At 38.0% G+C, this 26675-nt stretch overlaps 1 protein-coding gene and 3 non-coding genes across 5 annotated transcripts in view; all 4 read right to left on the bottom strand.

Annotated features, from left to right (window-relative positions):
- Positions 1-1186: 1186 nt before the first annotated feature.
- TRNAT-AGU (transfer RNA threonine (anticodon AGU)) lies at positions 1187-1260 on the bottom strand. Its single transcript has one exon. It is a non-coding gene; the product is annotated as a tRNA-Thr (tRNA).
- A 360-nt stretch (positions 1261-1620) lies between these two features.
- TRNAS-AGA (transfer RNA serine (anticodon AGA)) lies at positions 1621-1702 on the bottom strand. Its single transcript has one exon. It is a non-coding gene; the product is annotated as a tRNA-Ser (tRNA).
- A 352-nt stretch (positions 1703-2054) lies between these two features.
- On the bottom strand, positions 2055-2128 carry TRNAI-AAU (transfer RNA isoleucine (anticodon AAU)). Its single transcript has one exon. It is a non-coding gene; the product is annotated as a tRNA-Ile (tRNA).
- Positions 2129-6873: 4745 nt separating this feature from the next.
- Positions 6874-26675, bottom strand: part of CTC1 (CST telomere replication complex component 1) — a 34679-nt gene continuing 14877 nt past the window's right edge. The window contains exons 8-23 of one of the 2 annotated variants that reach the window (XM_051995727.1): positions 24851-25074; positions 24428-24605; positions 24122-24322; positions 23865-23991; positions 13628-13742; positions 13192-13516; positions 13014-13103; positions 12376-12572; positions 12133-12215; positions 11867-12041; positions 11011-11088; positions 10276-10420; positions 8711-8775; positions 7964-8129; positions 7695-7821; positions 6874-7529 (exon numbers count right to left, since the gene is read on the bottom strand). In XM_051995727.1, the coding sequence (XP_051851687.1) occupies positions 7405-7529; positions 7695-7821; positions 7964-8129; positions 8711-8775; positions 10276-10420; positions 11011-11088; positions 11867-12041; positions 12133-12215; positions 12376-12572; positions 13014-13103; positions 13192-13516; positions 13628-13742; positions 23865-23991; positions 24122-24322; positions 24428-24605; positions 24851-25074 (2421 nt within the window). In that variant the 3' untranslated portion in view covers positions 6874-7404. The remainder of the gene's footprint in view (positions 7530-7694; positions 7822-7963; positions 8130-8710; positions 8776-10275; positions 10421-11010; positions 11089-11866; positions 12042-12132; positions 12216-12375; positions 12573-13013; positions 13104-13191; positions 13517-13627; positions 13743-23864; positions 23992-24121; positions 24323-24427; positions 24606-24850; positions 25075-26675) is intronic. The other variant, XM_051995729.1, reaches the window with a different exon arrangement.

Genomic DNA, 26675 nt, shown 5'->3' with positions numbered 1-26675 from the left:
ATATAATTTTTGTTAAATTAAATGAAATGAAATGATACGTCTCCAACTTCCAATTGGACCTCTCTAACTGACTGTCCTATCTTGGAACCAACATGCCCCCAACTGAACTCAGTATCTTTCCCCAAAAAACTCTTCTCTTCTAAGTTTCCTATTGTACTAACCTCCTTTAGTGTTATCCTGGATTCATCACTCTCTCTCATCCCTCATACCAATCTGTTGTCCAATTCTGCTTTTCTATCTTGCCATCATACACACACACTCTTCACTCTCAAACCCTTGGGTAAGCCATCACCTCCCGTCTAAATTAATGCAATAATCTACTAGTTGGCTTTCCTTGCAGGGCTGGCCATGTCTTTCGTCTCTCTGTTCTCCTTTCTCCTCCCAATCAAATGATTTCTGTCTTTCTGACTTCAAGTCTCGGCTCAAGTCCGAACTTTTGCAAGAAACTGTTTCAGATCCTCCTTAGTCTTAGTGCCTTCGGTCTGAGAAGTGCTTTCCCTAATTTAACCTTGCTTATATCTTGTTTGCACGTAGTTATCGTTAGACGATTTTTTTTGTTGTTTGTTTCAGTTTATTTGTTGTTTTTGAACTACGAGACAGCTACTGGGTGATAAATAAGAGATGGAAACAGATGCAGAAGGGAGACAGACAGACAATCCGGTGAGATAGTTAGCTAGTTGGTGTAGTGAGTAAAGCATTAGGCTTTAGAATCAGCATGAGGCTAAATTCAAGTTCGCTCTCTGGAGAACATCTCTGACTCACAAAGAAGATCTTGACCTCTGACCGCCCCAAGTTCATCTGTAATAAGGAATGCTATAAAAAACAGCATTCGCAGGCTTATCAGAATGATGTGTTTTAAAAGCACTTTGCAAACCTGGAAGGGCATTATAAGTGGTGACGATTATTGTCTTTTCTTAAGAGTCTAGAGTACTGCTAGTGCAAGGCTAATACAAAGAGGGACAGAGAAAAACACCATCTCCGTCCCTGGCTTTGATTGAATACAGCAGCAGATATATTCGATTTCTTCCTTTGAAAAGAAAAGATCCTCGGTTTGTGAGAAGTTTGGCATTCTTCCCTCGGTTGAAAAATGATAGAATATGAGGGAGAAGGAGAAACAACAGATAATAAAGAACAAGAATTACACTGGTAGAGATTCAGAGGCAAAAACAATCTTACCATTCAGCAAAGGCACCGCTGGGATTCGAACCCAGGATCTCCTGTTTACTAGACAGGCGCTTTAACCAACTAAGCCACGGCGCCGGCACCTGGAAAAGCTTTTCTAGAAAATCCCTACAAAGGATTCGAGTTTGATTACCAGTTGCTTCTGTTCCGCAAACCATTCTGGTTGGAAGCTACCTGAGCAGCTTCTGCGGTCGGCATTCTCACTCTTGGCTTCCTGTTCCGTGTTCTCCATATCCCTCCCTACCTTCTCTTCCCCTTCCCCAAAAGTCCATTTTAACTCTTCCCATTCCTAAAAAGGAGCGAGTGGGAAGCTTCAATTCCTGTTGGAGAGGCCAGAGACCCCAAAAAAACAACGAGTGGGAGGCGCGGTGACAGCCGCAGCAGGAGCGGATTCTCTCTGGAGGGAATATTAGCAAGTTCAAGGAGAAAAGGAAAATGCGTAGTCGGCAGGATTCGAACCTGCGCGGGGAGACCCCAATGGATTTCTAGTCCATCGCCTTAACCACTCGGCCACGACTACCATATTCTCTCTGTCTCTTCCCCTGCCTTCCTGAGGCTTGAATACGCAGTGAGAACCTAAAGTGTCAAGTGCCCTCAGGCCTACCACTTCTCCCATCTAAAATCCTTTCCCCTTAAACTCCTCTTTTGGTATAGGCTCTACTGGGTGCACATTCCGCGACCTCACTCGATACCACGGTCCTCCCGCAAGAGCGAAGCTTCCCAGAGTCCGAGACCATGCGCATCAAATTCAGTGAACTTTTTTTTTTGAGGTGGAAAGTTTTTGAAAAACAAATGCAGTTTGGCCAACGTTTGGGGCAAACTTTTTATGGATAAAAAAACAAAAACAAAAAACTTTTGTAAAAGTAAAACTGTGGCCCGTACGGGGATCGAACCCGCGACCTTGGCGTTATTAGCACCACGCTCTAACCAACTGAGCTAACCGGCCTACGGAGCAGGCAGTTGTAGAATACTTTATTTGGTACAATAGCAGAATGATGAAATCTGAGATTAACTGATTTAATTGATTATTTGGATCTTCCTGCTGCGTGAAGAACCGAGACCAAGGCCTTGTCCGCAGAGTGACGGGAAATGGAACTCGTAAAGATCTTCATTCGCTTGGGACCTGTCTGCACCACTTACGAAACAGTTTGCCTTCTTCAGGCCCAAGGACTCCTTCCTCATTTTCAAATCCTGAACGATATGCCTTCACCCTGCTATCGAGATGTTCATTCCCCTACGCATACGTCTCCTTTCTAAAACGCTTGCACGGGTGGATATCCTGTGCTGATGAAACTGTTATTTAAGTTTGACAGCCCAGGTTACGCGAGTCAAAGCTGAGACTGAGATCTGCACGTCCAGCGCCATGCTTCCTCTCTGATTTGGGCTCCGAGTGTGCATCCGCCATTACGTCATGATTTTGGCAGTTCTCTTTTGCCTCTTCTGCGTGCGATGTAGAGGACCAGGCCACAAGTCCCCACCTACGGAAAGTTCTTAGGAGTCTGTTTATAGACGGTGATGATCACGATGGTGAAGGCGGTACTGAGTGAATTGTCACAGCCCAGAACAAAAGCCAAGAGGAAGTCTTTTTTGCCCTCCCCCAATTCTAACTGGCATATTGCAGAGTCACAACAAGGAGCTTTCAAAACAGACTACAAACATAATATCCTAAAAATAGAAAAGGAACCAACAGAAACATTCCTCGTTAAGTACTCAGGAAAATAATACACACTTAATGAAAACTCAAAATAGAGTAGAGAGGGAAAAAAAGGTTAATTTAGTTGACAGACATAACATATTATGCAAAAATCTGAGAGTTGAATCTTCTCGCCAAAGCCATCCTTCGGTATGGATTCTTAATTCCATTTCATCAGCTTCTTCTTCAAATTGCTTCCATAATTAAATTCTCTAATTTCATTCTACAATTTTCTTTTCTACACACAGTTGTCTTTCCTTCATTCTTTGAGTTTACCTTGTCCTTCAGGACAGCACTCTCGCCTCCCTTTCACAGCCAAACTTTTTTTTTCCTATTAAATTTTATTTTTGATACACATTACTTTATGAATCATGTTGGGAGAGAAAAATCAGCGTAAAAACGAAAAACCATAGGAGAGATTAAAAAAAAAAAAGAAGTGAACATGGCATTCAGTCTTCTTAGTTCTTTTTCTGGATACAGGTGGCATTTTCAGTCCAAAGTTTATTGGAATTGCTTTGGATCACTGAACCAACTGAGAAAATCTGAGTCTTTTCATAGCTAATCATCGCTCATTCTTGCTGTTACTGTGTTCAATGTATTCCTGGTTCTACTTGTTTCGCTCAACACCAGTTCATGTAAATCTTTCCAGGCATTTTAAAATCAGTTTGATCGCTTTTTATAAAACAATAATATTCCATTATTTTCATATGCAGCCTTATTCAGCCATTCCAGCCAAATTCTTTTTAAAAGCTTGCCTCAATTTCTCTTCAGTTCTTGCAACCTGGCTTTCCAAGTAATCCCTCTGTCAAACTATGATGGAATCCTTATACCTGATGGCATTTTCTGTCTTTATGATTGTGCTCTCTGGAATTATTTCACATGGATTAGACTACTTCTGAATACATGATAATTCCTTCTCAATATCCTTTGCTGATTCATTTTTCCGTATTATTCTTCTAATGAGGTCTTCCCCTTTCAGTCACTTCCTCACACAGGGTCCAATGGTTTTCCTAAATAGGTCTGTGTCTCTTGGCTACTCAATATATCCCAGACACTGTTGTCTCAAAAACCACATATAACTCCTGCTACTTTTCTAAGCATTCACTTATTAGGCCCCTTTGGTTGCCCAAGTTTGAAAGACTCACTCAGCTCCACCCTCTCTACAATTAAGCCTTTTCTAGTGATCCCACTTCCTAGTGCTCAGCCTTCTCAAATGGACCTTGTACTTATTTTGCACATAACCTTAATATTAAAAATTTTTTATTTTAAATTTATGAAAGACAAGCATTTTCATAACATAGTACAATTTCAAAAAGATGACTGTACATGAAACTGCTAATATCACAATTTACTATTCTGTTTAAATATGTTATATAAATTTTTTTCCTTTTATTCCTTTCCTCTCTCCCACTCTGGAGATAGCTATCATTAGACACAAATAAGTATATATATATATATATATATATATATACATATATATATATATATATACTTCTATTTATCAGTGTCCTCCTCTCCCCTCCCCCACTCCAGATAGCATCTTTCTTCATATGTCCTTTATGACTAATTTGGGTATTTGTAATAGTCAAAATGATTTATTCACTCAAAGTCATTCTTAAAATAATATTGCTGTTTCTGTTTTCTCTTGGTTTTGTTCATTTTAATCTTCATTATTTCATAGTCTGTTTTTCTAAGATCATCAAGCTCATCCTTTTTAAAACTTTTTATTTTCAAAACATATGCAATTTTCACCATTCACCCTGCAAAACCTTGAGTTCCAAATTTTTTTCTCCCTCCTTTCCCCTTCAATCCCTTCCTTAGATGGTAAGTAATCCAATGTTAAACATGTGCAATTCTTCTAAAGATTTATCATGATGCACAAGAAAAATCAGATCAAAAAGGAAAAAAATGAGAAAGAAAACAAAATGCAAGTAAACAACAACAAAGTGAAAATACTATGTTGTGATCCACAATCAGTCCCTGCAGTCCACTCTCTGGGTGCAGATAGCTCTCACCGTCACAAGACCATAGGAGCTGGCCTGAATCACTTCATTGTTGAAAAGAACAATGTCCATCAGAATTGATCATCATACATTGTTGTTGCTTAACAATGTTCTCTTGCCTCTATTCACTTCACAATTCATGTAAATATCTTCAGGTCTGTCTGAAACCATAACTTATTCAGCCATTCTCCAACAGATGAGCATTGACTTAGTTTCCAATCCCCTGCCACTACAAAAAAGGCTGCCACAAACATTTTTGCACATGTAAGTCCTTTTCCTTTTTTATGATCGCTTTGGGATACAGGCCCAGTAGAGACACCAGTGGATCAAAGGGTATGCCCAGTTTGATAGCCCTTTGGGCATAGTTCCATATTGCTCTCCAAAATGGTTGGATCAGTTCACAACTTCAACAATATATTAGTGTCTGATACATTGTTGGTGGAATTGTGAACACATCCAGCCATTCTGGAGAGCAATTTGGAACTATGCTCAAAAAGTTATCAAACTGTGCATACCCTTTGATCCAGCAGTGTTTCTACTGGGCTTATACCCCAAAGAGATACTAAAGAAGGGAAAGGGACCTGTATGTACCAAAATGTTTGTGGCAGCCCTGTTTGTAGTGGCTAGAAGCTGGAAAATGAATGGATGCCCATCAATTGGAGAATGGTTGAGTAAATTGTGGTATATGAAATGCTATGGAATATTATTGTTCTGTAAGGAATGACCAGCAGGATGAATAGAGAGAGGACTGGCGAGACTTACATGAACTGATGCTAAGTGAAATGAGCAGAACCAGGAGATCATTATATACCTCAACAACGATACTGTTTGAGGATGTATTCTGATGGAAGTGGATCTCTTCGATAAAGAGAGCTAATTCAGTTTCAATTGATCAAAGATGGGCAGAAGCAGCTACACCCAAACAAAGAATACTGGGAGATGAATATAAACTGCTTGCATTTTTGTTTTTCTTCCCGGATTATTTATACCTTCTGAATTCAGTTCTCCCTGTGCAACAAGAAAACTGTTTGGTTCTGCACACATATATTGTATCCAGGATATATTATAACCTATTCAAAATGTAAAGGACTGCTTGCCATCTGGGGGAGGGGGGGGAGGGAGGGAGGGGAAAAATTGGAACAGAAGTGAATGCATGGGATAATGTTGTAAAAAATTCCCCTGGCATGAGTTCTATCAATAAAAAGTTATTAAAAAAAAAAACCCAATATATTAGTGTCCCAGTTTTCCCACATCCCCTCCAACATTTATCATTATATTTTCCTGTCATGTTAGCGGATCTGAGAAGTGTGTAGTAATACCTGAGTTATCTTAATTTGCATTTCTCTGATCAAATGATTTAAAAACTCATCATATCTTATAGCATTATGATCATATATCACAACTTGTCCAGCCATGGTCAATTGAGATGAGGGGTATCTCAGCAATTTTCAGTTGTTGTTTACTGCTACAGAGAACTGCTATAAAAATTTTAGAACATATAGGTTACAATATCATATAGGTTAAATTATTTTATATGTGCTTTGTAATACTCAGCAGAATCGTTTCATTTTTACCTTTTTATGCTCAACAATTAGTATAATGACCTATAGATGCTTAATCAATGATTGTTGTTTATACCAATCCCTAAATGTGAAGGCTCAGCTCTGAGGTAATGTCTTCTATGTCTCTCTCCTCACTTTCTTGAATGGGGTATTTTGCTAAATGCTTTACTACCAATTACACTGACTGATATTAGACTTGTGTACAAGTCTTTTCTCCTTAGATTAATCTCTTTAAGGATAGGGGTTGCCTTGTCTTACCCTTGTATTCTCAATACTAAGCACAGTGATTTTTGAGGTTACTTAACAAAATGTTGACTAAATTGAATTGAATAATGAGTAAAGGTGAGATGGGCTCTGCAGGAGTTCTGAATGCCTCCTTCCCCCATCCATGCCTCCCACTCCCAGAATACATTGAGAAACATCAACACAGATCTTAAATCAAGTAACTTTGAGTTTTATTTTAGATAAAGTGCTGGGCTTGCTGTGCTCTCATAATTACCATTGGAACACATTAGTGTTGCTCTTCATATCCTAGAAGCAGAACAAGGGATAAGGCACCAGAATGAGGTAAGGGTGATCAATTAAGACAGAAGGGGGTTTTCTCTTCAACAAATCCAGTCAAACTGGAGCCTGACTGCAGGGTCCCTTTGATGTGGTTGAAGGGAGGTAAAGTAAATGAGGTAGATTCATGGAAAACCAGGGATCCAAAAGCTTACATTCAATTAAAGGAAGAGTGAGATATATTCAATCTTGTAAGGTAGTAGGAGGAAATGGCATTCAGTAGAACTAGAGCTAATTACCCTCCTTAGCAAGCTTGGTTATTCAAGGCAATAGTAACTGCTTATTGATTAATTAGAAAGCCATCTATGAAGTTATAACAGAGTTGTCATCTGTATTGTTGAAGTCCTATCACTGAATGAATTCAGATTCTTGATAGACTGAATGAAGAATGGTCCCAGGTGTCTCAGGAACTTAAGATGTGGGGGACTTCAGGGTCTCTGAGAGAAAGACAGGAAAGGCTGAGTCTGGGAACCATATGTGTCAAGACAGGAATTTCACCAAACTGGAACCGATGTAGCCGAGATGGTTCTAAAAAGAAAAGGTAAGGGCATTCAAGCCTCATACTTCAATCCCCATTTTGTGTTTTATATCCTGGATCATCCCCTTGGATTCCAGCATGCAGCCTGCAACTGATGGCTTTCCATCCTCCCTCTTCTTAAGGACCTTAATGTGTGAGCCATTTTCTGCCCTCACCTGATGTTATGACTCTTGTGGGTTTCCTCTCAAGTTCAAAAGAAAGATGAATAGATCGGAGGACACGGGAGCTGGTACAGAGTGTCTGAAGGAAGAGGATCAGGGAACCATCTGTTTCACCAGTAAACTACAGAAAGACACAGAGGAGTGACTCAGGACCAAGACATTCAAACTCCGGGTTACTCCATTGCTCCTACCACAGCTCCTCCCTTCCTTCTACAATTCCGCCACTCCTCCCACTGGGACTCAGATTTTCCAACATATCTGACCTCAGGCTGGGCTCCAGGTCTGCTAATGTGTAGGGCAACTCTCCCCGGTACCCTGACTAGCTCCATCAGGGTGTCCCACTCAGTGGGACACAGGCCCAGAGCTACTGCCACCTGTTGGTTGGTGCAGGTCACTACAGCTTCTGCAGTTCCGTCTTCTACCAGGAGCCTGGGGAATCACAGTTTCCTGTTAGAAAGATTCTCAAGATCATTTGGTACAATTCCTTACAGGGAAGAAAAAGGAGGCCAGGTGAGGTGAGTGGCCTGTCACAGGTTTCACTGCCAGTAAACAGAAAAGCCAGGATTCAGAACTGGCTTGTGCTCATGACTTGTATACGTGTTAAAGAGATAGTGGGGATGGGAGAGAGAGGGAAAACAGAGAAGGGGGAGAAAGTGTGTGAGGGAGGGAGAGAGAAAGAAAGGAGAGAGGGGGAAGGGAGAGAAAGGAAGTGAGGGGAAGAAAGAGAGGGGGTGAGGGAGAAAAAGGGAGAGAAAGAGGGAGGAAGAGAAAGTAAGGGAGGGAGGGATGGAAGGAAAGGAGGGAGGGAAGGAAAGAGGGGAAGAAGGGAAGGAGTGAAAAAGGGAGAGAGGGAAGGAGGAAGGAAGAGATGTAAATGTTATAAATGTGTAGTTATTATAGAAGAAAAGGGGTTATTGTGAAATGACTAACATTTACTCTCAGGGACTCAAGCTATCTCTGTAGCCCAAGTCCCCATTTCTCTTTGCCCAAACATCCAACCCTACTCTTACCTGATGTTAGCCTGACTCACAGATGCCTGCGTGGGACACGGAAGACCCTGTCGACTACACTGTCCCTAAGAGGAAAAAAAGGCTTAAAAATCGTTGTCTTACCATATTTTCCCCTTTTGCCTACCATTCTCTGTTGGAATATTTACAAACTGTTAAGTCATTAGAGTTGATAGAGACAATAATTATCTAACTTAGCATGGTTCAGTATCATTGATCTGATCTTATAAGGAGATGTTTTGGGCCAGAACCTGAAACAAGGTACTAAGTAGAACCAATTGATACAATGCTTGTGTTCACACCTTTAGAGAGCTCATATAAGCAAGAAGTATTTAAGTACTCATTGGAGTTCACAAGTATGGGAGCTTCACAAAGTAAACTTTGTAACTTTGTGAATTCACACCTTCCCTGAAGCTCTTAGGGCCAGAGAGCACTGGATCATCCCCTTGGATCCCTCTCTCGAAGGAGCATAAATAGAGCTTCAGTGAGCCCACTCAGGGAATTCAGTTGAAGATTGAGAAGGGAACATCAGTTCAGTTGAGGAGAAGCACTCTCTCAGAGGCACAACCTGATTCATCTTCATCTCACACCACTGTGGTGGCTGGGCTCCTGTACTTCCCCCACTGAGACCAAGCTGGTCTGAAAGGCTCTCCAGAAAGCTAGCCGAGCCCCAAGTTAAGGAGGCAAGAGATTCATTCCATCTTTGTGCTGGCTGAAGGCTGAAGAAAGCAGAGGCAGAAGTAAAGGACAAAGCTGCAAGAGCTCTTAGAACCAAACAGAGAGACAGGCCTCAACTAACCAGGCTATTTTGGAAGGAGAAAATAAACATAAGCATTTTTACCAGCTGGCTGCATTTTGGGTGATTATTACTTTTAACTGATACTAAGAATGCCTCCAGAAAACCTCCCCAAGAAACCTGCTTTCACCCAGAGAGAACCATTATTATAGTTTAAAGAAGAACAAGAACTCCACAATTCTCCATCCATCTAACTCAAAATCCTAACCCTCTTTTCCCCTGTATTTTCCTCCCTTAGTGAATGTATCGTCTTGTGATTCGTTCACTTTTAACACAGGCATGCCCTGAAAAAAAAGTTAAATACTGAAGTCTTGATTCAAGAACAAAGCTATTACCAGTCTTATATAATTATCATTGCCACTTAATCCTGAGAAAAAATCTTTGCCTAAAATCTCAGGCAACATACAGAAGGACCCACGAATAAGCAAATTTATCTAGACTACTAGACTCTTTGAGAGATCTATCCAGATTTCTCTATCCTCAAGAGGCCTTATTGACTCTCCCTCCTAGCAACTCACCAAGCTCCCTAATCTTATGTTCCATTTTACAGATAGCTATAAAAAGAAAGGCTGGTGGTTTCCTTAGAGATACTAATAGGAACTGCTACCTTCCTACTCACAACAGAATCACCTAACCTCTCCAACTGTGGTGATACTGCTAGAAGTCCCTTCTAATTCTGAATTTCTATAATTGGTTATAACTATAACTATACCTTTATAACTATATATATAACTATATAACTATAACACTATAACATTGTAACTGGTTTTACCTGAACACAAACACTGGTACAGTGTGCACAGAGCCAGAAGAGTTGGACACTGAGGACAGATACTACATGACAGGAAGCACTGGCCCAGGTTCGCCCTGGAGAATCCCTTTGTAGTTCTGCCAGGTAGACATGCGGCAAGTTGGAGCTATGAAGGAAACATGGTAAAGTCAGAGAACAGGAAGAACAGGATGAGGGTAGAGGAAAAGAGGAAGAAAGTAGGAAGAATAAGATGGGGAACAGGCTAGTAAAGAAATGGGAATAGGAATAGATCAAGGGAAATGAGTAGAGAGGATTATAGAGTCAATTATTAGTATATAGTGAAAAGCAAAGCATGGGGAAAGGGCCAGTCCTAAAGGTGATTACTCCTTAGAAGTGCCACTCCATCCTACAAGAATTTGGTCCCACATAGTTGTCAAATAATCGCTTATTTTCTAAAATTTCACTTCCAGTTTTAGTGAGAGACATTTGGCTTGAGAAGAGAAGCAGAAGGAAGTTTGATCTAAAGAAGTAATTTTCGTGAGGATTTATATGGTTTTGAAATTATGGAGGTCAGAGATTAAATTTGAGAGAACGAATTTGGAGAGACTCACAGAAAAGGAGATGTAGAAATTAAATGACTTGCCCAAGCCTAGCATTTTATTAGCCTTGGCAGGAAAATCCTACAGGCTCAACTGAGCTTGTGTAGGGCCTGGTCTGGAACAGGGCTACTGAGGAAAAAAGGAAGCAGTCACTAACCTGGCTGGAATCTCAGCAGGAAAACAAAGGATTCGGAGGTAGCTGGATGGCAGGAAACGACAATAAACATTTTGGAACCTACAAGTAAAGAAAGAAAGGGAAATAGAAGCAGGAAGGAGCTGGAGAGGAGTGGCTATGGAAATTCACACCACTTGCTGAGTGAAAAGAGCAGGGCCAGGAGATCATTATATACTTCAACAACAATACTATATGATGATCAATTCTGATGGACCTGGTCATTCTCAGCAATGAGATGAACCAAATCAGTTCCAATGGAGCAGTAATGAACTGAACCAGCTACACCCAGCGAAAGAACTCTGGGAGATGACTAAGAACCATTACATTGAATTCCCAATCCCTATATTTTTGCCTGCCTGCATTTTAAATTTCCTTCACAGGCTAATTGTACAATATTTCAGAGTCCAATTCTTTTTGTACAGCAAAATAACAATTTAGTGTACTTATTGTGTATCTAATTTATACTTTAATATATTTAACATCTACTGGTCATCCTGCCATCTAAGGGAGAGGGTGGGGGGGAAGGAGGGGAAAAATTGGAACAAAAGATTTGGCAATTGTCAATGCTGTAAAACTACCCATACATATAACTTGTAAATAAAAAGCTATTAAAAAAAAAGAAAAGAAAAAAGATATTCACACCACCCAAGAAAACTGGGATGAACCCAAGAAGAGGGTGGTTGGAAACACTGAGATAGATACAGAGAGTATAATTAAGCATCATGTATTGAGGACTGACAGGGGTGACCTTCTGGACTGCATCATAATTAGCAGATTTGAAATAAAGTATCCTATACCAAGACTGGGAAAAGGGAAGGAGGCAAGATCATCTCCTCACCTGGAGACCTTTCTTTCTAACTGCTGAAAATAGACTCGGGTTCCTGGAAGCAGCCCCAGTGGTAAGGGTGGATGTGGAGCCTCTATATAGACATCAATGGGAATTCGAGAGGCCAACTCATCAGCATCCAAGGCTACAGTTAACTTTACCCCACGCTGAGAAGTCTGGGAATTTCCTAAATAGAGAAAATGGGATAAGCAACCTGTCAAAGCAACCTCATGCCTTCCCTAGTTCCCAAATCTCTACTATCAGATAAGTTTTCTTACCTTGCTGGGTTGTTTCTGAAAGTGGCACACAAGGCATCCTGGACAAAATTTCAGCAGAGAAGGACACAAATGAGCCTGAGGAGCTAGAGAATCAAAAATCTGAATTTAGAAGGGGGACCTTAAAGAAGGCAGAGGAGAAACAGAGTCAGAGGGCAGGAAAATCACCCAAACTGATCTGAATGACTGACCAGGGGGAAAGAAGAACCATTTGAACCAAGCTAAGGGGAATAAGGACATGCTTACCTGCCACTGAGAATCTCCGTCAGGGAGGATTCAGAGAGTCCCTTGCTTATCCCCAGCATACCTGGAATGTCCTGGGTGTTCCCAGGTTCCAGGATCCAGTCATCCTGGACAATAAGGCAGGAGGTATAGCCAGTCAACTCCAGGATTTGCTGCGAAAGAGGGGAGGAATCCCCCTCTTCTAACAGACTTGGAGGCTGCTGGGAAATTAGAAAGAGTTCAGGAAAGAAAAAGGTCTTGGAGTCCTTAAAATATTATCAAGATTCTTAAATGAGCCAATGTGTTGGGTTTCCCCCACCCTGGGAGAGGAATGAAAAGAGGTCCTCCCTCTTAGGTCTAGTCCCAAACCCCTTTTCCAGTAAAATCTTTGTGCCAGATGTGTAAGTCACTCTAATCTCTATGCTTGAGATGTTAATTAGAATTACAGAATCGCTGAAAATAAGAATTGGAAATAATTGTAGGGAATCACTCTTATTCAATCAATGAAAAAATTGAAACTCAATGTCAAGTGACATGCTCAAGACAACAAAGACAATGAGATGCAAGTCTTCCTAAATCTCAAAAGATGGTATCTCCTGCCATATACAGCTGCCTTTTTTCTCCCATCACAAAGGCAATAGGTAACACAATGGGGGACTCACAGAAGGGTCAGGGAGGATGAGCCTATACTGCTGCCCTGGGTGCAGGAATTCAAACCATCGGATAGATTGGCCAAAGAAGAGGAGAAAAACCTAAGGAAAACAAGAGCAAGAAGCCCAAATTATTGCGAAGAGAAAGGAAAACCAGAAGTTTAAAGAGGCTTTGGGACTATAATCTTACCTTCTGGTCCTGGCTCTCATCTCCAAAGGACTCTGGCAGACCCCAGCCATCCCCATCTTTCCTTTGGATCCCACCTAGCCAGGTGCCTGATACATGGAAACTAAGAGTGTGCCTGGGAGGCAAAGGACCATTGCTCTGAGAGGACTGATAGTTCCGTTTCATTAGACATTCCTTGTGAGACAGCAGCAAAAGCCGGCTTTGCACTTTAGAAGTCTCTTCCAAGCAGGGAAATTTTGCTTGAGGAGGTCTTTGTGTAGGATGACCATTGTATGGACTGGGGATGGACAGGATCAGAGCATCATCCAGATAAAAGAGGACATAGATACTAAAGGAAGAAAAAGGATGACAATGTTCTTAGATCCCTCGCTCTCTCCCATACCTTATCTCTACTCCTACTTCCATTTCCACTCCAGAGAACAGGCAGGAAGATACTGACTTGGTACGGCGCTCCTGGATAAATCCTGGCATTCCCAGCTCCTTCCAGGAAGGAAAGTTGCTCTTCACTTCTCTCTCTACTACCAGTTGGAACCGTTCCACCCGCACAAGGGAGCCTGCATGAACATGAGGATGAACATGTTTAATAATCAAGCCAATAACATAATGGACAATCCTAATGGCTCACATGATCAATGACAAAGAGCTTTGCAGGCATTGCTTTATAGGCATTATTTCATTCAATTCTGACAATAATTATGAGGTAGAATTGTCAATGGACCTATAATTTCACCAACGTAGGCATTCTTAGCAACGTTACCGATTGCAACCCATCAATGTCTTCCTATACATCTTCCACCAAGATACATCTAGCATGATGGGGCTTCCTTCTAGATTTTTTGATGTTAATTGGAGACCAAGGAAGCATGTGGCCTATCCAACTTCTATTCTTTCCTTTTCCATCATGACTGACCCACCCTTTTGACAATAAGGATTTTATAATGCCTTTTCAGCCTTATTACATATTTCCCTCCTTCCTGTACTTGACATACAGACACACGGGTAATCTTGCCATTTTAAATTGCTTTCTTTCTCCTTTCACCCCCTGCCTTTTCATCTGTCATTGCCCATGACAGAATGCTCTTCCTCATTAATATCTTGTTTCCTTCAAGATTCAACTCAAGTACTAAGTACTTTATGAAGCTTTTTCTGATCAGCACAACTGTTAGTGACCTTCCTCTCTGAATGATCTTGTATTCATTCTGTAAAACATGTTTCCTTTGATTGAACGCAAGATCCTTAAAGGCAGGACCTGTTTTAACTGTTTAATTTTGGTTATTGTATCACCAGTGCATGGCACATGCACATGCACAGCCCTTAATAAATATATATTTATTGATACTTTTTTATGCCATTTCTCCTGTCAAATTCTTTACAGGTAATTTTTTTAGCTTCTTCAAGGCTGCAATGCACTTTCAATCATTAAAATTTGTAACTGTAACAGAAGAACAATAATGTTAAAAAAGGATGAGTCTGTGAAAGTGTATGTCAATGACTGGGGAATGGCTAAGCAAGTTGTACTATATTAGAATAATGGTATATTATTACACTCTAAGAAACAATTATCATAAATATAGGGAAGCATGGGAGAATGACATGATTTAGTGACATAAACAGAACCAGAAAAACAACTTATACAATTTAAAATGAAAGAACATTGCACAAATATTTGAAAGGTAACAATGTAAAATGATAATAACCACAAGTTATGGTTACAAGTATGGTCACAAAGAAGCAATAATATTTCTCTCCCTCTTTTCTTTGTAAAGGTGGAGAATATAGGGGTGAAGATCACTAGAGATGTCAATTTTTTAGTTTTGCCGAACTGGTGTTTTAAAATATTTTGTTATAAAGGAATGGTTCTTTTGAGTACGGACGGAAGGAGAAATATGTTGGGAAACAGATAACATAAAAGCTATTAATAAATGTTTTTAAAAGATTGTTTTGTGACTCAAGGAGCAGATTGGGATTATTAAAAGCACTGCACAAGGATATACAATAAACTCATATAAACATCAGCATTTCTTTATATTACTAACAAAATCCAGCAAGAAGAGATATTAAGAGAAATTCTATTTAAAATAACTGCAGATAAAATAAAATTCTCAGGAGTCTACTTGAAAAGACAAACCCAGAGACTATATAGACACAAATAAAGAGATCTAAATAACTACAGAAATATTCATTACTCTTGGCAACTGTACCTAAGTTAATTTACTTATTCAGGTTTATGCCAATCAAAGGCTTATAACAGAAAAATATTAACATTCATCTGGAAGAACCAAAAAAAATATCAATGAAAAAAATTTGTGAAGGCCTGGGAGGTCCAGATTTCAAACTATATTATAAAGCATTAATTAGAATGTTTTGACTTTTGACTGGCTAAAAAATAGTGTGCATCAGTGGAATAGATTAAGTATTAAGTACAGAACAGAAAAAGACTATAGTAATCTATGATTTTAGTCTGATAAATCTAAAAAAGATCTAGGTTTGAAAAACCTAAAGACCCAAATTTGGGGAGTAAGAACTCATCATTTGCCAAAATGGCTGGGAAAACTAGAATGCAGTTTGATATAAACTAGGCTTAGAACAATATATCTCACACCCTACATCGAAATAAGGACAAAATGGATAAATGATTTAGAAAATTAGGAGCATGGAACTTTTACCTGTCAGATCTGCATATAAAAGATGTTATGACAAAACAAGGGATAGAGGAACTCATAAGAAGCAAAATGATAATTTTGATCATATGAAATTAAAATGCTTTTGTACAAACTAAAGCAGTCAAAATTAGAAGAAAAACAGGAAACTGGACAAAAATAATTTTACATAAGTTTTTCTCATTTCTCAAATAAGAGCCATTTCCCAGTTGATAAATGGTCAAATGATCAGGCAGTTTTTGGATGAAGAAATCCAAGCTATCAATGGTGCCATGAAAAAAGGTCTAAATTACTACTGATTAGAGAAATCAAACTCAAAAAATTTAACTGTGGAGTACCACCTCTTATCTAGACCAGCACCATGCCAGGAAACTAAATCTCTTCCCATTTAAATTATCTTAGGAAGATTCTGAAGATCATTTAGCAGGATAAGGTATTAGACATTGAGGTCCTTTCTCAAACCAAACCAAATGCTACTGCAGAGAACATAATTCTAATGAGCTGGCAACACTGTTTGGATGTCAAACATAATCCTACCGAAAACTCAAGGCAAGCACTAGACATAAGAACATTTTCAATGTCTCTCTCAAGTACTATGGAACTGACTGCATGACATGGGAAGCACTAGCACAGGACCAACCCAGAACCCTAAACCCTCTTCAGAGGAAGATGCTTCACTCTATGAGCAAAGCAGAACTGAAATAGCTGAAAAGAAATATGATATATACAAATATAGAAAATCCACCCCAAATGTTCATATAAACTGTTTGTGTTCAACTTGTGGTAGAGCATTCCAAACTCATACTGATCTGAGCAGCTAGAGTTAGACATGCTATATCAACTCTACCATTATGATGTCATTTTGGTCCTCTGACAACAAAGGAGATCAACCAGTCAAATTGACAATGACAGAAAAAAAAAATGACAAAATGCTGGAAGAAATATAGAAAATTGGGATGGACACTTACGCACTGTTGGTGGAATTATGAACTAGTCCAACTACTCTGGAGAACAATTTAGAATTATGTCTAGAACTAAAACTCGCATCCCCTTTGACCAGCAAACATCTCAAAGATATCAAAGAAAAGGGAAAAGGAACTAATTATACAAAAATATTTACAGTAACTTTTTGTGATGGCAAAGACCTGGAAATCAAGAAGATCCATATCAACTGAGAATGGCTAATAAGTTGTACTATAAGAAATGTTGACCAGGACAGCTTCAGAAAAACTTGGAAGACTTTTATGATCAGAAGAATACTATACAGTAATAACCATATTTTAATGATGATCAACTATGAAAATCTTAGCAACTCTAAGTCAGCAATGCAAAACAATTCTTAAGGACCCATAATAAAAAATTCTATTGACCTCCAGAGAAAGAACTGATCAGTTTTGAATGCATATTGAGAGATGCTTTTTAAACTTTCTCTACTTTTTATTTTGCAACATGGATAAGATGGAAATATTTTTCATGACATTCACATGCATAGTCAGTATCAAATTGCTTGCCTTCTTAAGGAAGTACAGTAAGGAAGAAGAGAATGTGCCAAATAACCCTACCGAAAACTCAAGGAATTCAAACTGTTAAAAAAAAAGTTAATTTTTTTAACATGTAAGTGGGAAATATTTAATGAAATAAAAATGTATTTTAAACAAATCAAAATACTACATTTAGGGGGGAAAAAATAAAAGCACTGCACAATTTTACAAAATCCAGTGTCTATTTTCATTATCTGTCCAAGATATATCATTCACTTGTGCTGATGAAATCAGCTTCATGGTCTAGTCAACTCAGGCACTAAGTCTGGTTTTACTGTGTGAAAAGGCATTATCTTTTTAGTGATCTAATTAAGAGGCTCTACATGTAGCTCTATAGCAGTAAACAGAGTACTGGGCTTGGAGTTAGGGATTCCTGAATCCAAATCTAGTCTCACACACTTATTAGCAAACCACTGAACTGTTTGCCTCAGTTTTCTCATCAACAAAATAAACTGGAAAAGGAAATGTCAAAGTACTCTAGTAATCTTTGACAAGAAAACCCCAAATGGAGTCAGGAAGAGTTGGACATGACTCAACAACAAAAAACAGTATACCAGTTCTTCATGTAGTCAGCACAAGGCTATCTGCAAGCAAACAGGAGCATCTGGAGGACAGTCTAGCACAGAAAGAATCCCTATCTTTCACTGGAACGTCACACTGACATAATGACTATGGCAAACTCTTCTTGCAACCTTCTCTCATTAAAAAAGGGTCCACTAGTATCTTTCCAGGAAATCTTATATAATTTTACAATGTTCTTGGAAAACCTGTGGTTAGAGGATAGCCTTTAAAGGAAATTCTGTTCTGATAAAAAAAAAAAAATTATAGTCAAGAGATAATAAGCACAAGATTTTCTTGTGTGCTTATTGCCTACATTTCAGTTTCTTCCTTAAAAGATTCTGAGGTGAATAAACTCTTGAGAAGTAATGCTACATTTGAGTACTTGATTTGGGAGCCAAAATGATCTGACACAATCTGTGATCACACACAGATTTCCTCATCTCAGAAAGGATGGAGTTGGATTAAATGGCCTCCAAAGACCCCTCTAGCTCTAAATCTATGGTGTCTACTTCTGGGCTTCCAATTAACTTGCCTTTCATTTAATTTGTCATTCTTATTCTTGTTATTTTATGGGCTTGTAATATTTATAAACTCTCATCATTAATTTCTTTAAAATCTTTTTTAATCAGTTTACATTTGAAACTGACATAGCTTTTGGACAGCTCTTCACATAGTAAGAAGAGCAAGTATTGCCTGTCAAAATTTCTGGGTATTTATAGTCTCCTTGTGGCAACTAATTTACATCAGTTAAACTTCTACAGGAATACTCAGTCAATGCAAATTACTTTTTTTTTCATTTTTGATATTTTTCTATTTAGCATTGATTTTAATGCATGCTGATGTTCTGGAAATAAATTTTACATTAATCAGTTATTTACACTTCATTAACATTTTTAAGGGTGATATCAGGTGTTTGCAATGTACAGTGCCTATTGACTCTAAGCATTCATGACCTATTAAGTGTAAGGTTTCTATGTAGTCTATATATGCCTTTGGCTTTCTTTGCTTCTTTTATTAAATTTTTAATTCTGAACTAAAATACTTAAGAAAGAGCATTTCCATGTACAGATGAAGCAAAATACACATACACAAAATGATTCAGGATAAATCTGATAATCACCTTTCATATTGCTTACTTTTAAAAATAATTTAAAAATGCTACAAGTTAGCTTTTAAATTGTTCTGCTTATATATGGTTGCTTCCGTTTTCTTCTGTACAATAAAAAAGTTTTAATAATGCTTATTGGGATATCTCTATGGCTTAGTATCATTTCAATGACATCTCCACCCCCAACTAAAAACCAAAAAGAAAAAAGGGGAAAACCCCTTATAACAAATAAACATAATCAAACAAAATAAACCCATAGATTACATAGATAATTTACTGATAAATTAGATAATCTTTTTACATCTTTTTTGTCAAGTAACATGCTTTATCATCATTTCTCATTTCCTTGATCAATTTTTAAGTCTTTTTGAGTTGTTTTTATTCACAATAATGTTGTCCTTGTACAAATTGTCATTCCAGTTTTGCTCATTTCACTGTCAATTCATACTACTTGGAATTATCTGAAACCCTCTTCCATGATTCCTTGGGTGAAATATTCCGATATATTCATATAGCATAATTTGCTCAATCATTTCCCAAATGTCTAAGAGGAAATCTGAGGTAACCCCATGAAGTCTAATTCTTTGCTTTTCTCCCCTTCCCCCTATTTAGAATCAGGAAGCTTTTGCTTTCAAGTATTCCTCTTTAGTATTATTTTAACTGTACTCTCCCTGTTGAATTTGATGTATTTCTATCCCAAGAAAATGGAGTAGAATTGTTTTATATATAATGGCATCTTTTGGACATTTCAGGTTAAGAGATTCATCTGATCCCCACTTATTTCACTCTTTTCTTCATGTATGTAAATTATTCTACTCTCTTCTTCCTATTTTCTAAAACTAGTCTTTTTCTGTTTTTACTTTCCCTTATCTTTTTTCAATTAAAACCCTCAAGTAAGAACCAATCCATCCCCAGGACATCTTTTTTCTCCTTCAGAACCTTGAAAATACTAAGGTTTTAGAGACCCAAACACTTATTTTTTAAAACGTTGGCACTACAGCATTTTATAACACTCTTCAATTGCTTAAGTTTATCTTTCTAGATTTCTGTGTACTCTTCTATTTATATTTCAAAATTACTGCCCAGTTCTGGCTTTTTTGTTATAAATGCCTGAAAGTCCTCTATTACATGAAAGATCCATCTTTTTCCTCTTTAAGCTTTATACTCAGCTTTTCAGAATACACTTATATCTTTTGATATATTTTATTCCAAGGTCTCCTCCCATTTACAATAAATGCTGCCAACTCTTATGTGATCTTGGAGGTCCTATTTTTCTCCCTAAATGATTATAATATTTTTAATTTGATGTGGGAGTTTTGTATTTTGCCTGGGACCTTTCCTCCCTGTTGGGGTTTCCTTTCGGGAGGTGACTTGAGGATTCTGTCTTCACCTCATTCTCTGATTGTAATAAGGGTTATTTCTTTTTATTTTTGAAATCTAGTGTCCAGGTTGTTTTTGTGTGTGTGTTTATTTTTTGAAACATGGATTTCAAGGGAGTTCATCAGTTCTTTCTTCTTGTCTCAAGTTATCAGGTCAATTGTTTTTCTTTTTCTTTTTTTTTTTTTTTCAGATCCGTGACTTTTTTTTCTTTTTCAATCTTTTTATTTCTCTTAATATTTCTTGTTACCTCATTAAGTCACTAATTTCTGTTTGGTCTATTCTAGTTTTTAAAGAATCCATTTTCTTGGATGAGATTTACCACCATTTCTTTTTCTAGTATAACTAATCTTTTTTTCCAATTCTTTCTTCCAGAGCTTTTATTTCATTTCTAAAATTTATTTAATTTTTTCAAGGTATTCATGTAGTACTTGTGGAAAATCTTTTCCCATAAGTTTCTAACTGCTTAGTGTAGTTTTTCAATAGATTTCTTGATCTGTTAGATCTGGTACACATTTTAGGCTTTTTCTACATTAGTAAGTCTGAGCAGAATGCCTTCTAACTTGACAGCCATCCTAAATAGACATGCATCTTTATCTTGAATCATCTTTCCAACCTATTTTTTCCCTGCTTCTCTGACTCCACTTTTGTAATGAAATAGCAAAGAATTAAGCTGCATGCCATTTGACTTGAAAAATCTTATCTAATTATTTGCAAAATTTCTCTACCTTTTCATATCATTTTAATAAATGGCACATAAGCTGCAATTATCTTAATGGTGGTCTTTCTGTAATGTTAAGGTTAGGGGAGCAATAGTAGACAACTAAATATCTTGTTGCCTTTCACATTTAATAAAACCAACTTTATTTGTTTCTCCAAGAAAGATTAGTGAACCAAGCATCCACTTAACTGTCTTTGCATTTATGTTCCATTTCTAGCACAATTGTCAAGTGTTATTATTCAGCTGTGCTAGTAGCTAAAAATGATCTGAATATAGATCAATGCTTAATTACATTGCTTCTGGCAGATTTGAGCCTAAATTGCAGATGCATTATTAGTATTAAATTTTTTCTCTAACATTACCTCCTGCCTCAAGCTACAGAACGAGACAGATAACTTTCAAACTCAATGTAGTGATTTGTTTTGCTTGATTATGTATATTTCTTACAAAGATTTTATTTTTCTTTTTTCTCAGTTAGGGGAAGGAAGATAATGAAGAAAGGAGCTAGAGATGGAAAAGGTTGCAAAAAAAAAAAAAAATTGAAAATCAGCAACAGTGGGTCATTGAAACATATTTTTGAAACCCACAGGAGAGAAAAGCTCAGAAGGAAATCACAGACAAGCAGAACTGCTTTAAAGGTAATTTATTATATACTAAAAAGAAAAGCAACCTGCATATTCAGTGATATCAAACTCAAATAGAAACAGGGGCCACCAAATTATACATAAGGTTCCCTCTGGGTCACATATTTACTTAGAAAACCACATATTAACATTATGTATGTTCTACTGTGTTTTTGTACACTTTGTTAAATATTTCCCAATTATATTTTAAGCTAATTTGAATTACACTCAGGAGTGCAGCCAAATCTAATACAGACTGCAAGGTATATATGTGATACTCCTATGCATATAAGATTCAGTTTCATATACAACTTTTTACTTTCTGTTCAATTTTCCATATGTATATGATACATATCTACACATATACATGTATTTATAGATATCTCTAATATACAGTTAACATGTATGTAATAATTACTACCTTAAATTATATTATAATAACATTGCTATGTTATTGTATATAATACATAATTTGTATATTATGTATGGTTGTATATTAATATCATAATATAATTATAGTATAATTATAGCATATAATTACATATATTAATATATAATGGAAATGTTCATTTTAGTTTATGTCTGTTAAGTCCAGATTTTTTTTAATGGAAAAAATATTTATATAAAATAGAAACGTTGTGTAATTCTTAACAGTCCCTATTTCCCTTTATACCACCCCTACCATTATCACTGCAGAAGCAGAAATAGGCCACATAAGGCTAAAGGCCATTTTATGTTCTTTTTTTCATGTGTTGCAATGGCCAAAGAAGTCATTACAATTGGCCATCATGCTCTTGAAGAGTCTCTACCTAGATGAGATGGCTCTCAGAAAGCAAATAATTTGTCACTGGGAAGACTCTTGAAGTCTTCCCAGCACAGTCAAACCTGTCAGAGCTTACAGTCTACTGGCACAACCTTTGAGAATCTGGGATCTAGGTTGTTGTTGACTTGTTTTCAGTCATGTCTGATTCTTTGTGACCCCAGTTAAGCTTATCTTGGACTGGCATTTTCTTTTCCAGCTCATTTTACAGATGAGGAATTTAGGCAAATAAATTGAAGTGATTTGCCCACAGTCACATAGACTGGAATTCAGGCTTTCACTGCCTTTAGGCTCAGCATAAGAGCCCCATTAAGGCTCAAGGTTACTTCCATGCTATTCTGAAGCATCCATGGACTTTGTTAGGTAGATAACACTATCATCATTGCCCCATTTTACAAGAAATGGGGCCCAAGGAGATACACACAGCTAGCTAAGTGGTGGAACACAAAAGGAAAACAGATCTTATGACCTCTTTTCAACAACCCCACTACAATATTTCTCTCTGGACTTCCGTTCATTCCCAATGGCAGATGCTATTCAAATCAGAAAGGCCCCAAGCCCTCAATGCCTCTTGGGGATTAATAACAATAATGATGACGATGATAATAATTGCAGTTAACCTCGATACAGCACTTATTATCTGCCAGGCATTGTACTAAGTATTTACAGACATTATTTAATGTGATCCTTATAACAATCCCAGGAAGTAGGTTGTTGTTATCTCCATTTTACAAATAAGGAATCTGAGGCAAACAGGTTCAGTGACTTGCCCAGCTTACATGCTTACATGCAGTAAGCTTACAGCTAGTAAGTGTCTGAAATAGGACTCATGTCTAATATCCAAATAAAGAGTCCACCAACATATCAAAGCCAGCCTTGGTTTCCTGGTCCTTGTATCTATCATTCTCCCATTATATATAGTCCTTTCCCAGTCCAATATGCTCAGATTCTAATTCCTTTAATTCTCCTAACACTGTCTTACAATCACCAAATCAAAAAAACTCTTACTCTGAGACCTTAAACTTGTCTTAAAACCCCAAGAAATCCCTTGAGAAAAGAAAATGATTTCCCCTTTTTATTACCAAGTAATGTGGCATGCCTGAAGTTACAGTTTAGGCCAGGAAAATAATTCCTTTTCATCACCTTATAAATTAGATCTCCCAAGTCCCTGTGCCCTCCAATCCTAGTAAATTCCAATTGTTACTTTCTCTCAAACACTAAAGTTTGATTATATCAACATACATGTTCTATCTTAGCTCCTGTACCTATAAGCCGAGGGTCAATAAAAACTTGAGAAGGCTTAGGCAGGGGCAGACAGGGTAGAGAACCACTTTGGTCTCGAAGTTGCAGCCATCCCCGATGAGATGAAGCCACCAGGACCCCTAGGAGTACCTGGAGGAGAAAAAGACAGAGTTGATCAGAGATAAAAAGCCTCTCCCCTCAATAGGAAAGAAAGAGGAGGCAAATTATTAGAGAATGAGTGCAGGGGGCAGAGCATATGAGAAGGAATAATCTCACTTACTGGAGGTGGTTGGAAAATGGAGGATGATAAGGAGATCCAGGACCAGGACAGACGGGAATTGAGCACACAACTTGGTAGGTAGGTGACCTCAGGCAAAGGTAACAGACTCATAGGGTCAAAAACTGCCCAGGCCCTGTGCTGTCCATCCTCCTTGAGGGCAGCCAAAGTTGGGAAGGAACACAGAGGCTGTAGCTGAGAATACTGGTTTGAAGAGAAGAGAGAGAAAACTTTTGCTTTTCGTGGAAACCAATCAATTGGACCCTTGATCCCAGCATTTCTACTCATCTATCCCTTAAATCTTCATACCTCCCGGAGGGGACAATGATGTAGATCCTCTAAGATTTCTTGATATACATTCCGGGTGGATATCACAGGTGGAGCTACAGCATCCAGTGTGGGAGTCAGAAGCAGCTCCCCAACTCCAGCGGTCCCAGAAGCTGAGCTTTGTAGCAGCTGACGGTGTCTCAGTAAACGAGGACACAGCCTTGGCCAAGGAAGGAAGATGAACTTCCTTATCTTTGAGTCACAGATATTTATCCCCCAGTGCCTAGCTGTCCCAGAATTCCTCTTCCTCCTCTTCCCCCAACTATCCCTACCATTTTAAAACCAGGCTTCCTTGTCACAGGCAAACACTGTCCTTTTCTTTTCCCAAAGGTGGAGAGTCAAAGGTAAAAGGAAAGGGAGAACTCTCTTTACTTCTCTAACCCTCCCACCCCTCTTTCTTCTCACTTGCTAGTTATCTCTTCCAGGGCCTTGACTGTCCACAGGTAGAGGGGAAGTCCCAAGTGACGTTCTAGTAATAGCCGCAGATGCACAACAATCCCATAGAATGAGTGAGGAGACTGCTTTGGAGAGTCCTGTTGAGAAAAACCCCGAAGCAAGACAGTCCCTCGGAGGCAGGGGGCAAGCATGGGAGCGCCATCCACAGAATGGAAGAAGTGAACATCTAGGAGCTGGTGGAAAGATAATGAAGTACACTGCTATGTAGTCCTAAACCTCCCAAACTCAATGGATAAAAGCAAACAATCTCTCCTAGAAGGGTATATACATCATCTAAGGCTACCCAAAAAGTTATTTTGAAAGGGGTTTCAAGACAAGTTTAGGGTCTCAGAGTAAGAGTTTTTTGATTTGGTGACTGTAAGACAGTGTTAGGAGAATTAAAGGAATTAGAATCTAAGCATATACTATCTGGATAGCCTTAGATGATGTATACCATCAAAACCCACCATTAAACCATGAAACAGTGCAATGTTCTAGTTGCAGTTAGAGAGCTTAGGTTCAAATTCTGGTTCTGCCACTTACAACCTGGATAACACTAAGAACAATGAAAATTCAAGACTGAATCTTGTGCAGGAACTCAGCTTGATACTGAAGAGATGTGTTTATACCTTTCCCCTCTTTGAAGAGGGAGGGAACTGGAGGTGTGAAGCTTGGCATATAAAGTCAAAATTAGTTGATTACCAACAGGTTTTTTTCCCTTTTCTTCTTTGTTTATTTAAAAAAAAAATGTTCTTTCTACATATGGGGGAAAAAGAGGGACTGGAAACAAGAGGTAATGTAAAAACAAAAGATTAAAAATATATTTACTTAGCCAATTAAAAAGCATCATTGAATTTTTGAGATCATTGAGTCTAACAAACTTTTATAATATTGAGCCTTTGGAAAATGACCGAATAAGTTATGGTATATTAAGAGAATATTATTATTATTTTTAAAATTTTTAATAGCTTTTTATAAGTCATATGCATGGGTAATTTTACAATTGCCAACCTTTTGTTCCAATTTTTCCCTTCCTTCCCCCCAACCCCTCCCCTAGATGGCAGGATGACCAATATATGTTAAATATATTAAAGTATAAATTAAATACAAAATAAATATACATGTCCAAACCGTCATTTTGCTGTACAAAAAGAATCGGACTCTGAAATATTGTACAATTAGCCTGTGAAGGAAATCAAAAAATGCAGATGGGCAAAAATATAGGGATTGGGAATTCAATGTAATGGTTCATAGTCATCTCCCAGAGTTCTTTCGTTGGTTGTAGCTGGTTCAATTCATTCCTGCTCCATTGGAACTGATTTAGTTCATCTCATTCCTGAAGATGGCTAGGTCCATCAGAATTGATCATCATATAGTATTGTTGTTGAAGTATATAATGATCTCCTGGTCCTGCTTATTTCACTCAGCACAGTTCGTGTAAGTCTCTCCAGGCCTTTCTGAAATCATTCTGTTGGTCATTTCTTAGCGAATAATAGGAATATTATTGTTTTATAAGAAATGATGAGCAGGCTGATTTCATAAAAGCCTGGGAAGACTTACATGAATTGATGCTAAGTGAAGTGAGTAGAACCAAGAGAATAATGTACACTGTAAAAAGATTATGTGATGATTGTGATGTACTTTGCTCTTTTCAATAATGAGGTGATTCAAGGCAGTTTCAAGAGATGTGTGATGAACCACAAAATAAATAAGAAAGAAGTCAAAGAGGTAAACAGAATACTAGAAAAGTTAGATATGATAGATCTCTGGAGAAAATGTAATGGAGACAGAAAGG

This window comes from Antechinus flavipes, chromosome 4 (assembly GCF_016432865.1).
Source record: "Antechinus flavipes isolate AdamAnt ecotype Samford, QLD, Australia chromosome 4, AdamAnt_v2, whole genome shotgun sequence".
Classification (NCBI taxonomy): domain Eukaryota; kingdom Metazoa; phylum Chordata; class Mammalia; order Dasyuromorphia; family Dasyuridae; genus Antechinus; species Antechinus flavipes.
Note: the sequence above shows the minus strand (reverse complement) of the source record. Positions and strands in the feature narration are given on the sequence as shown.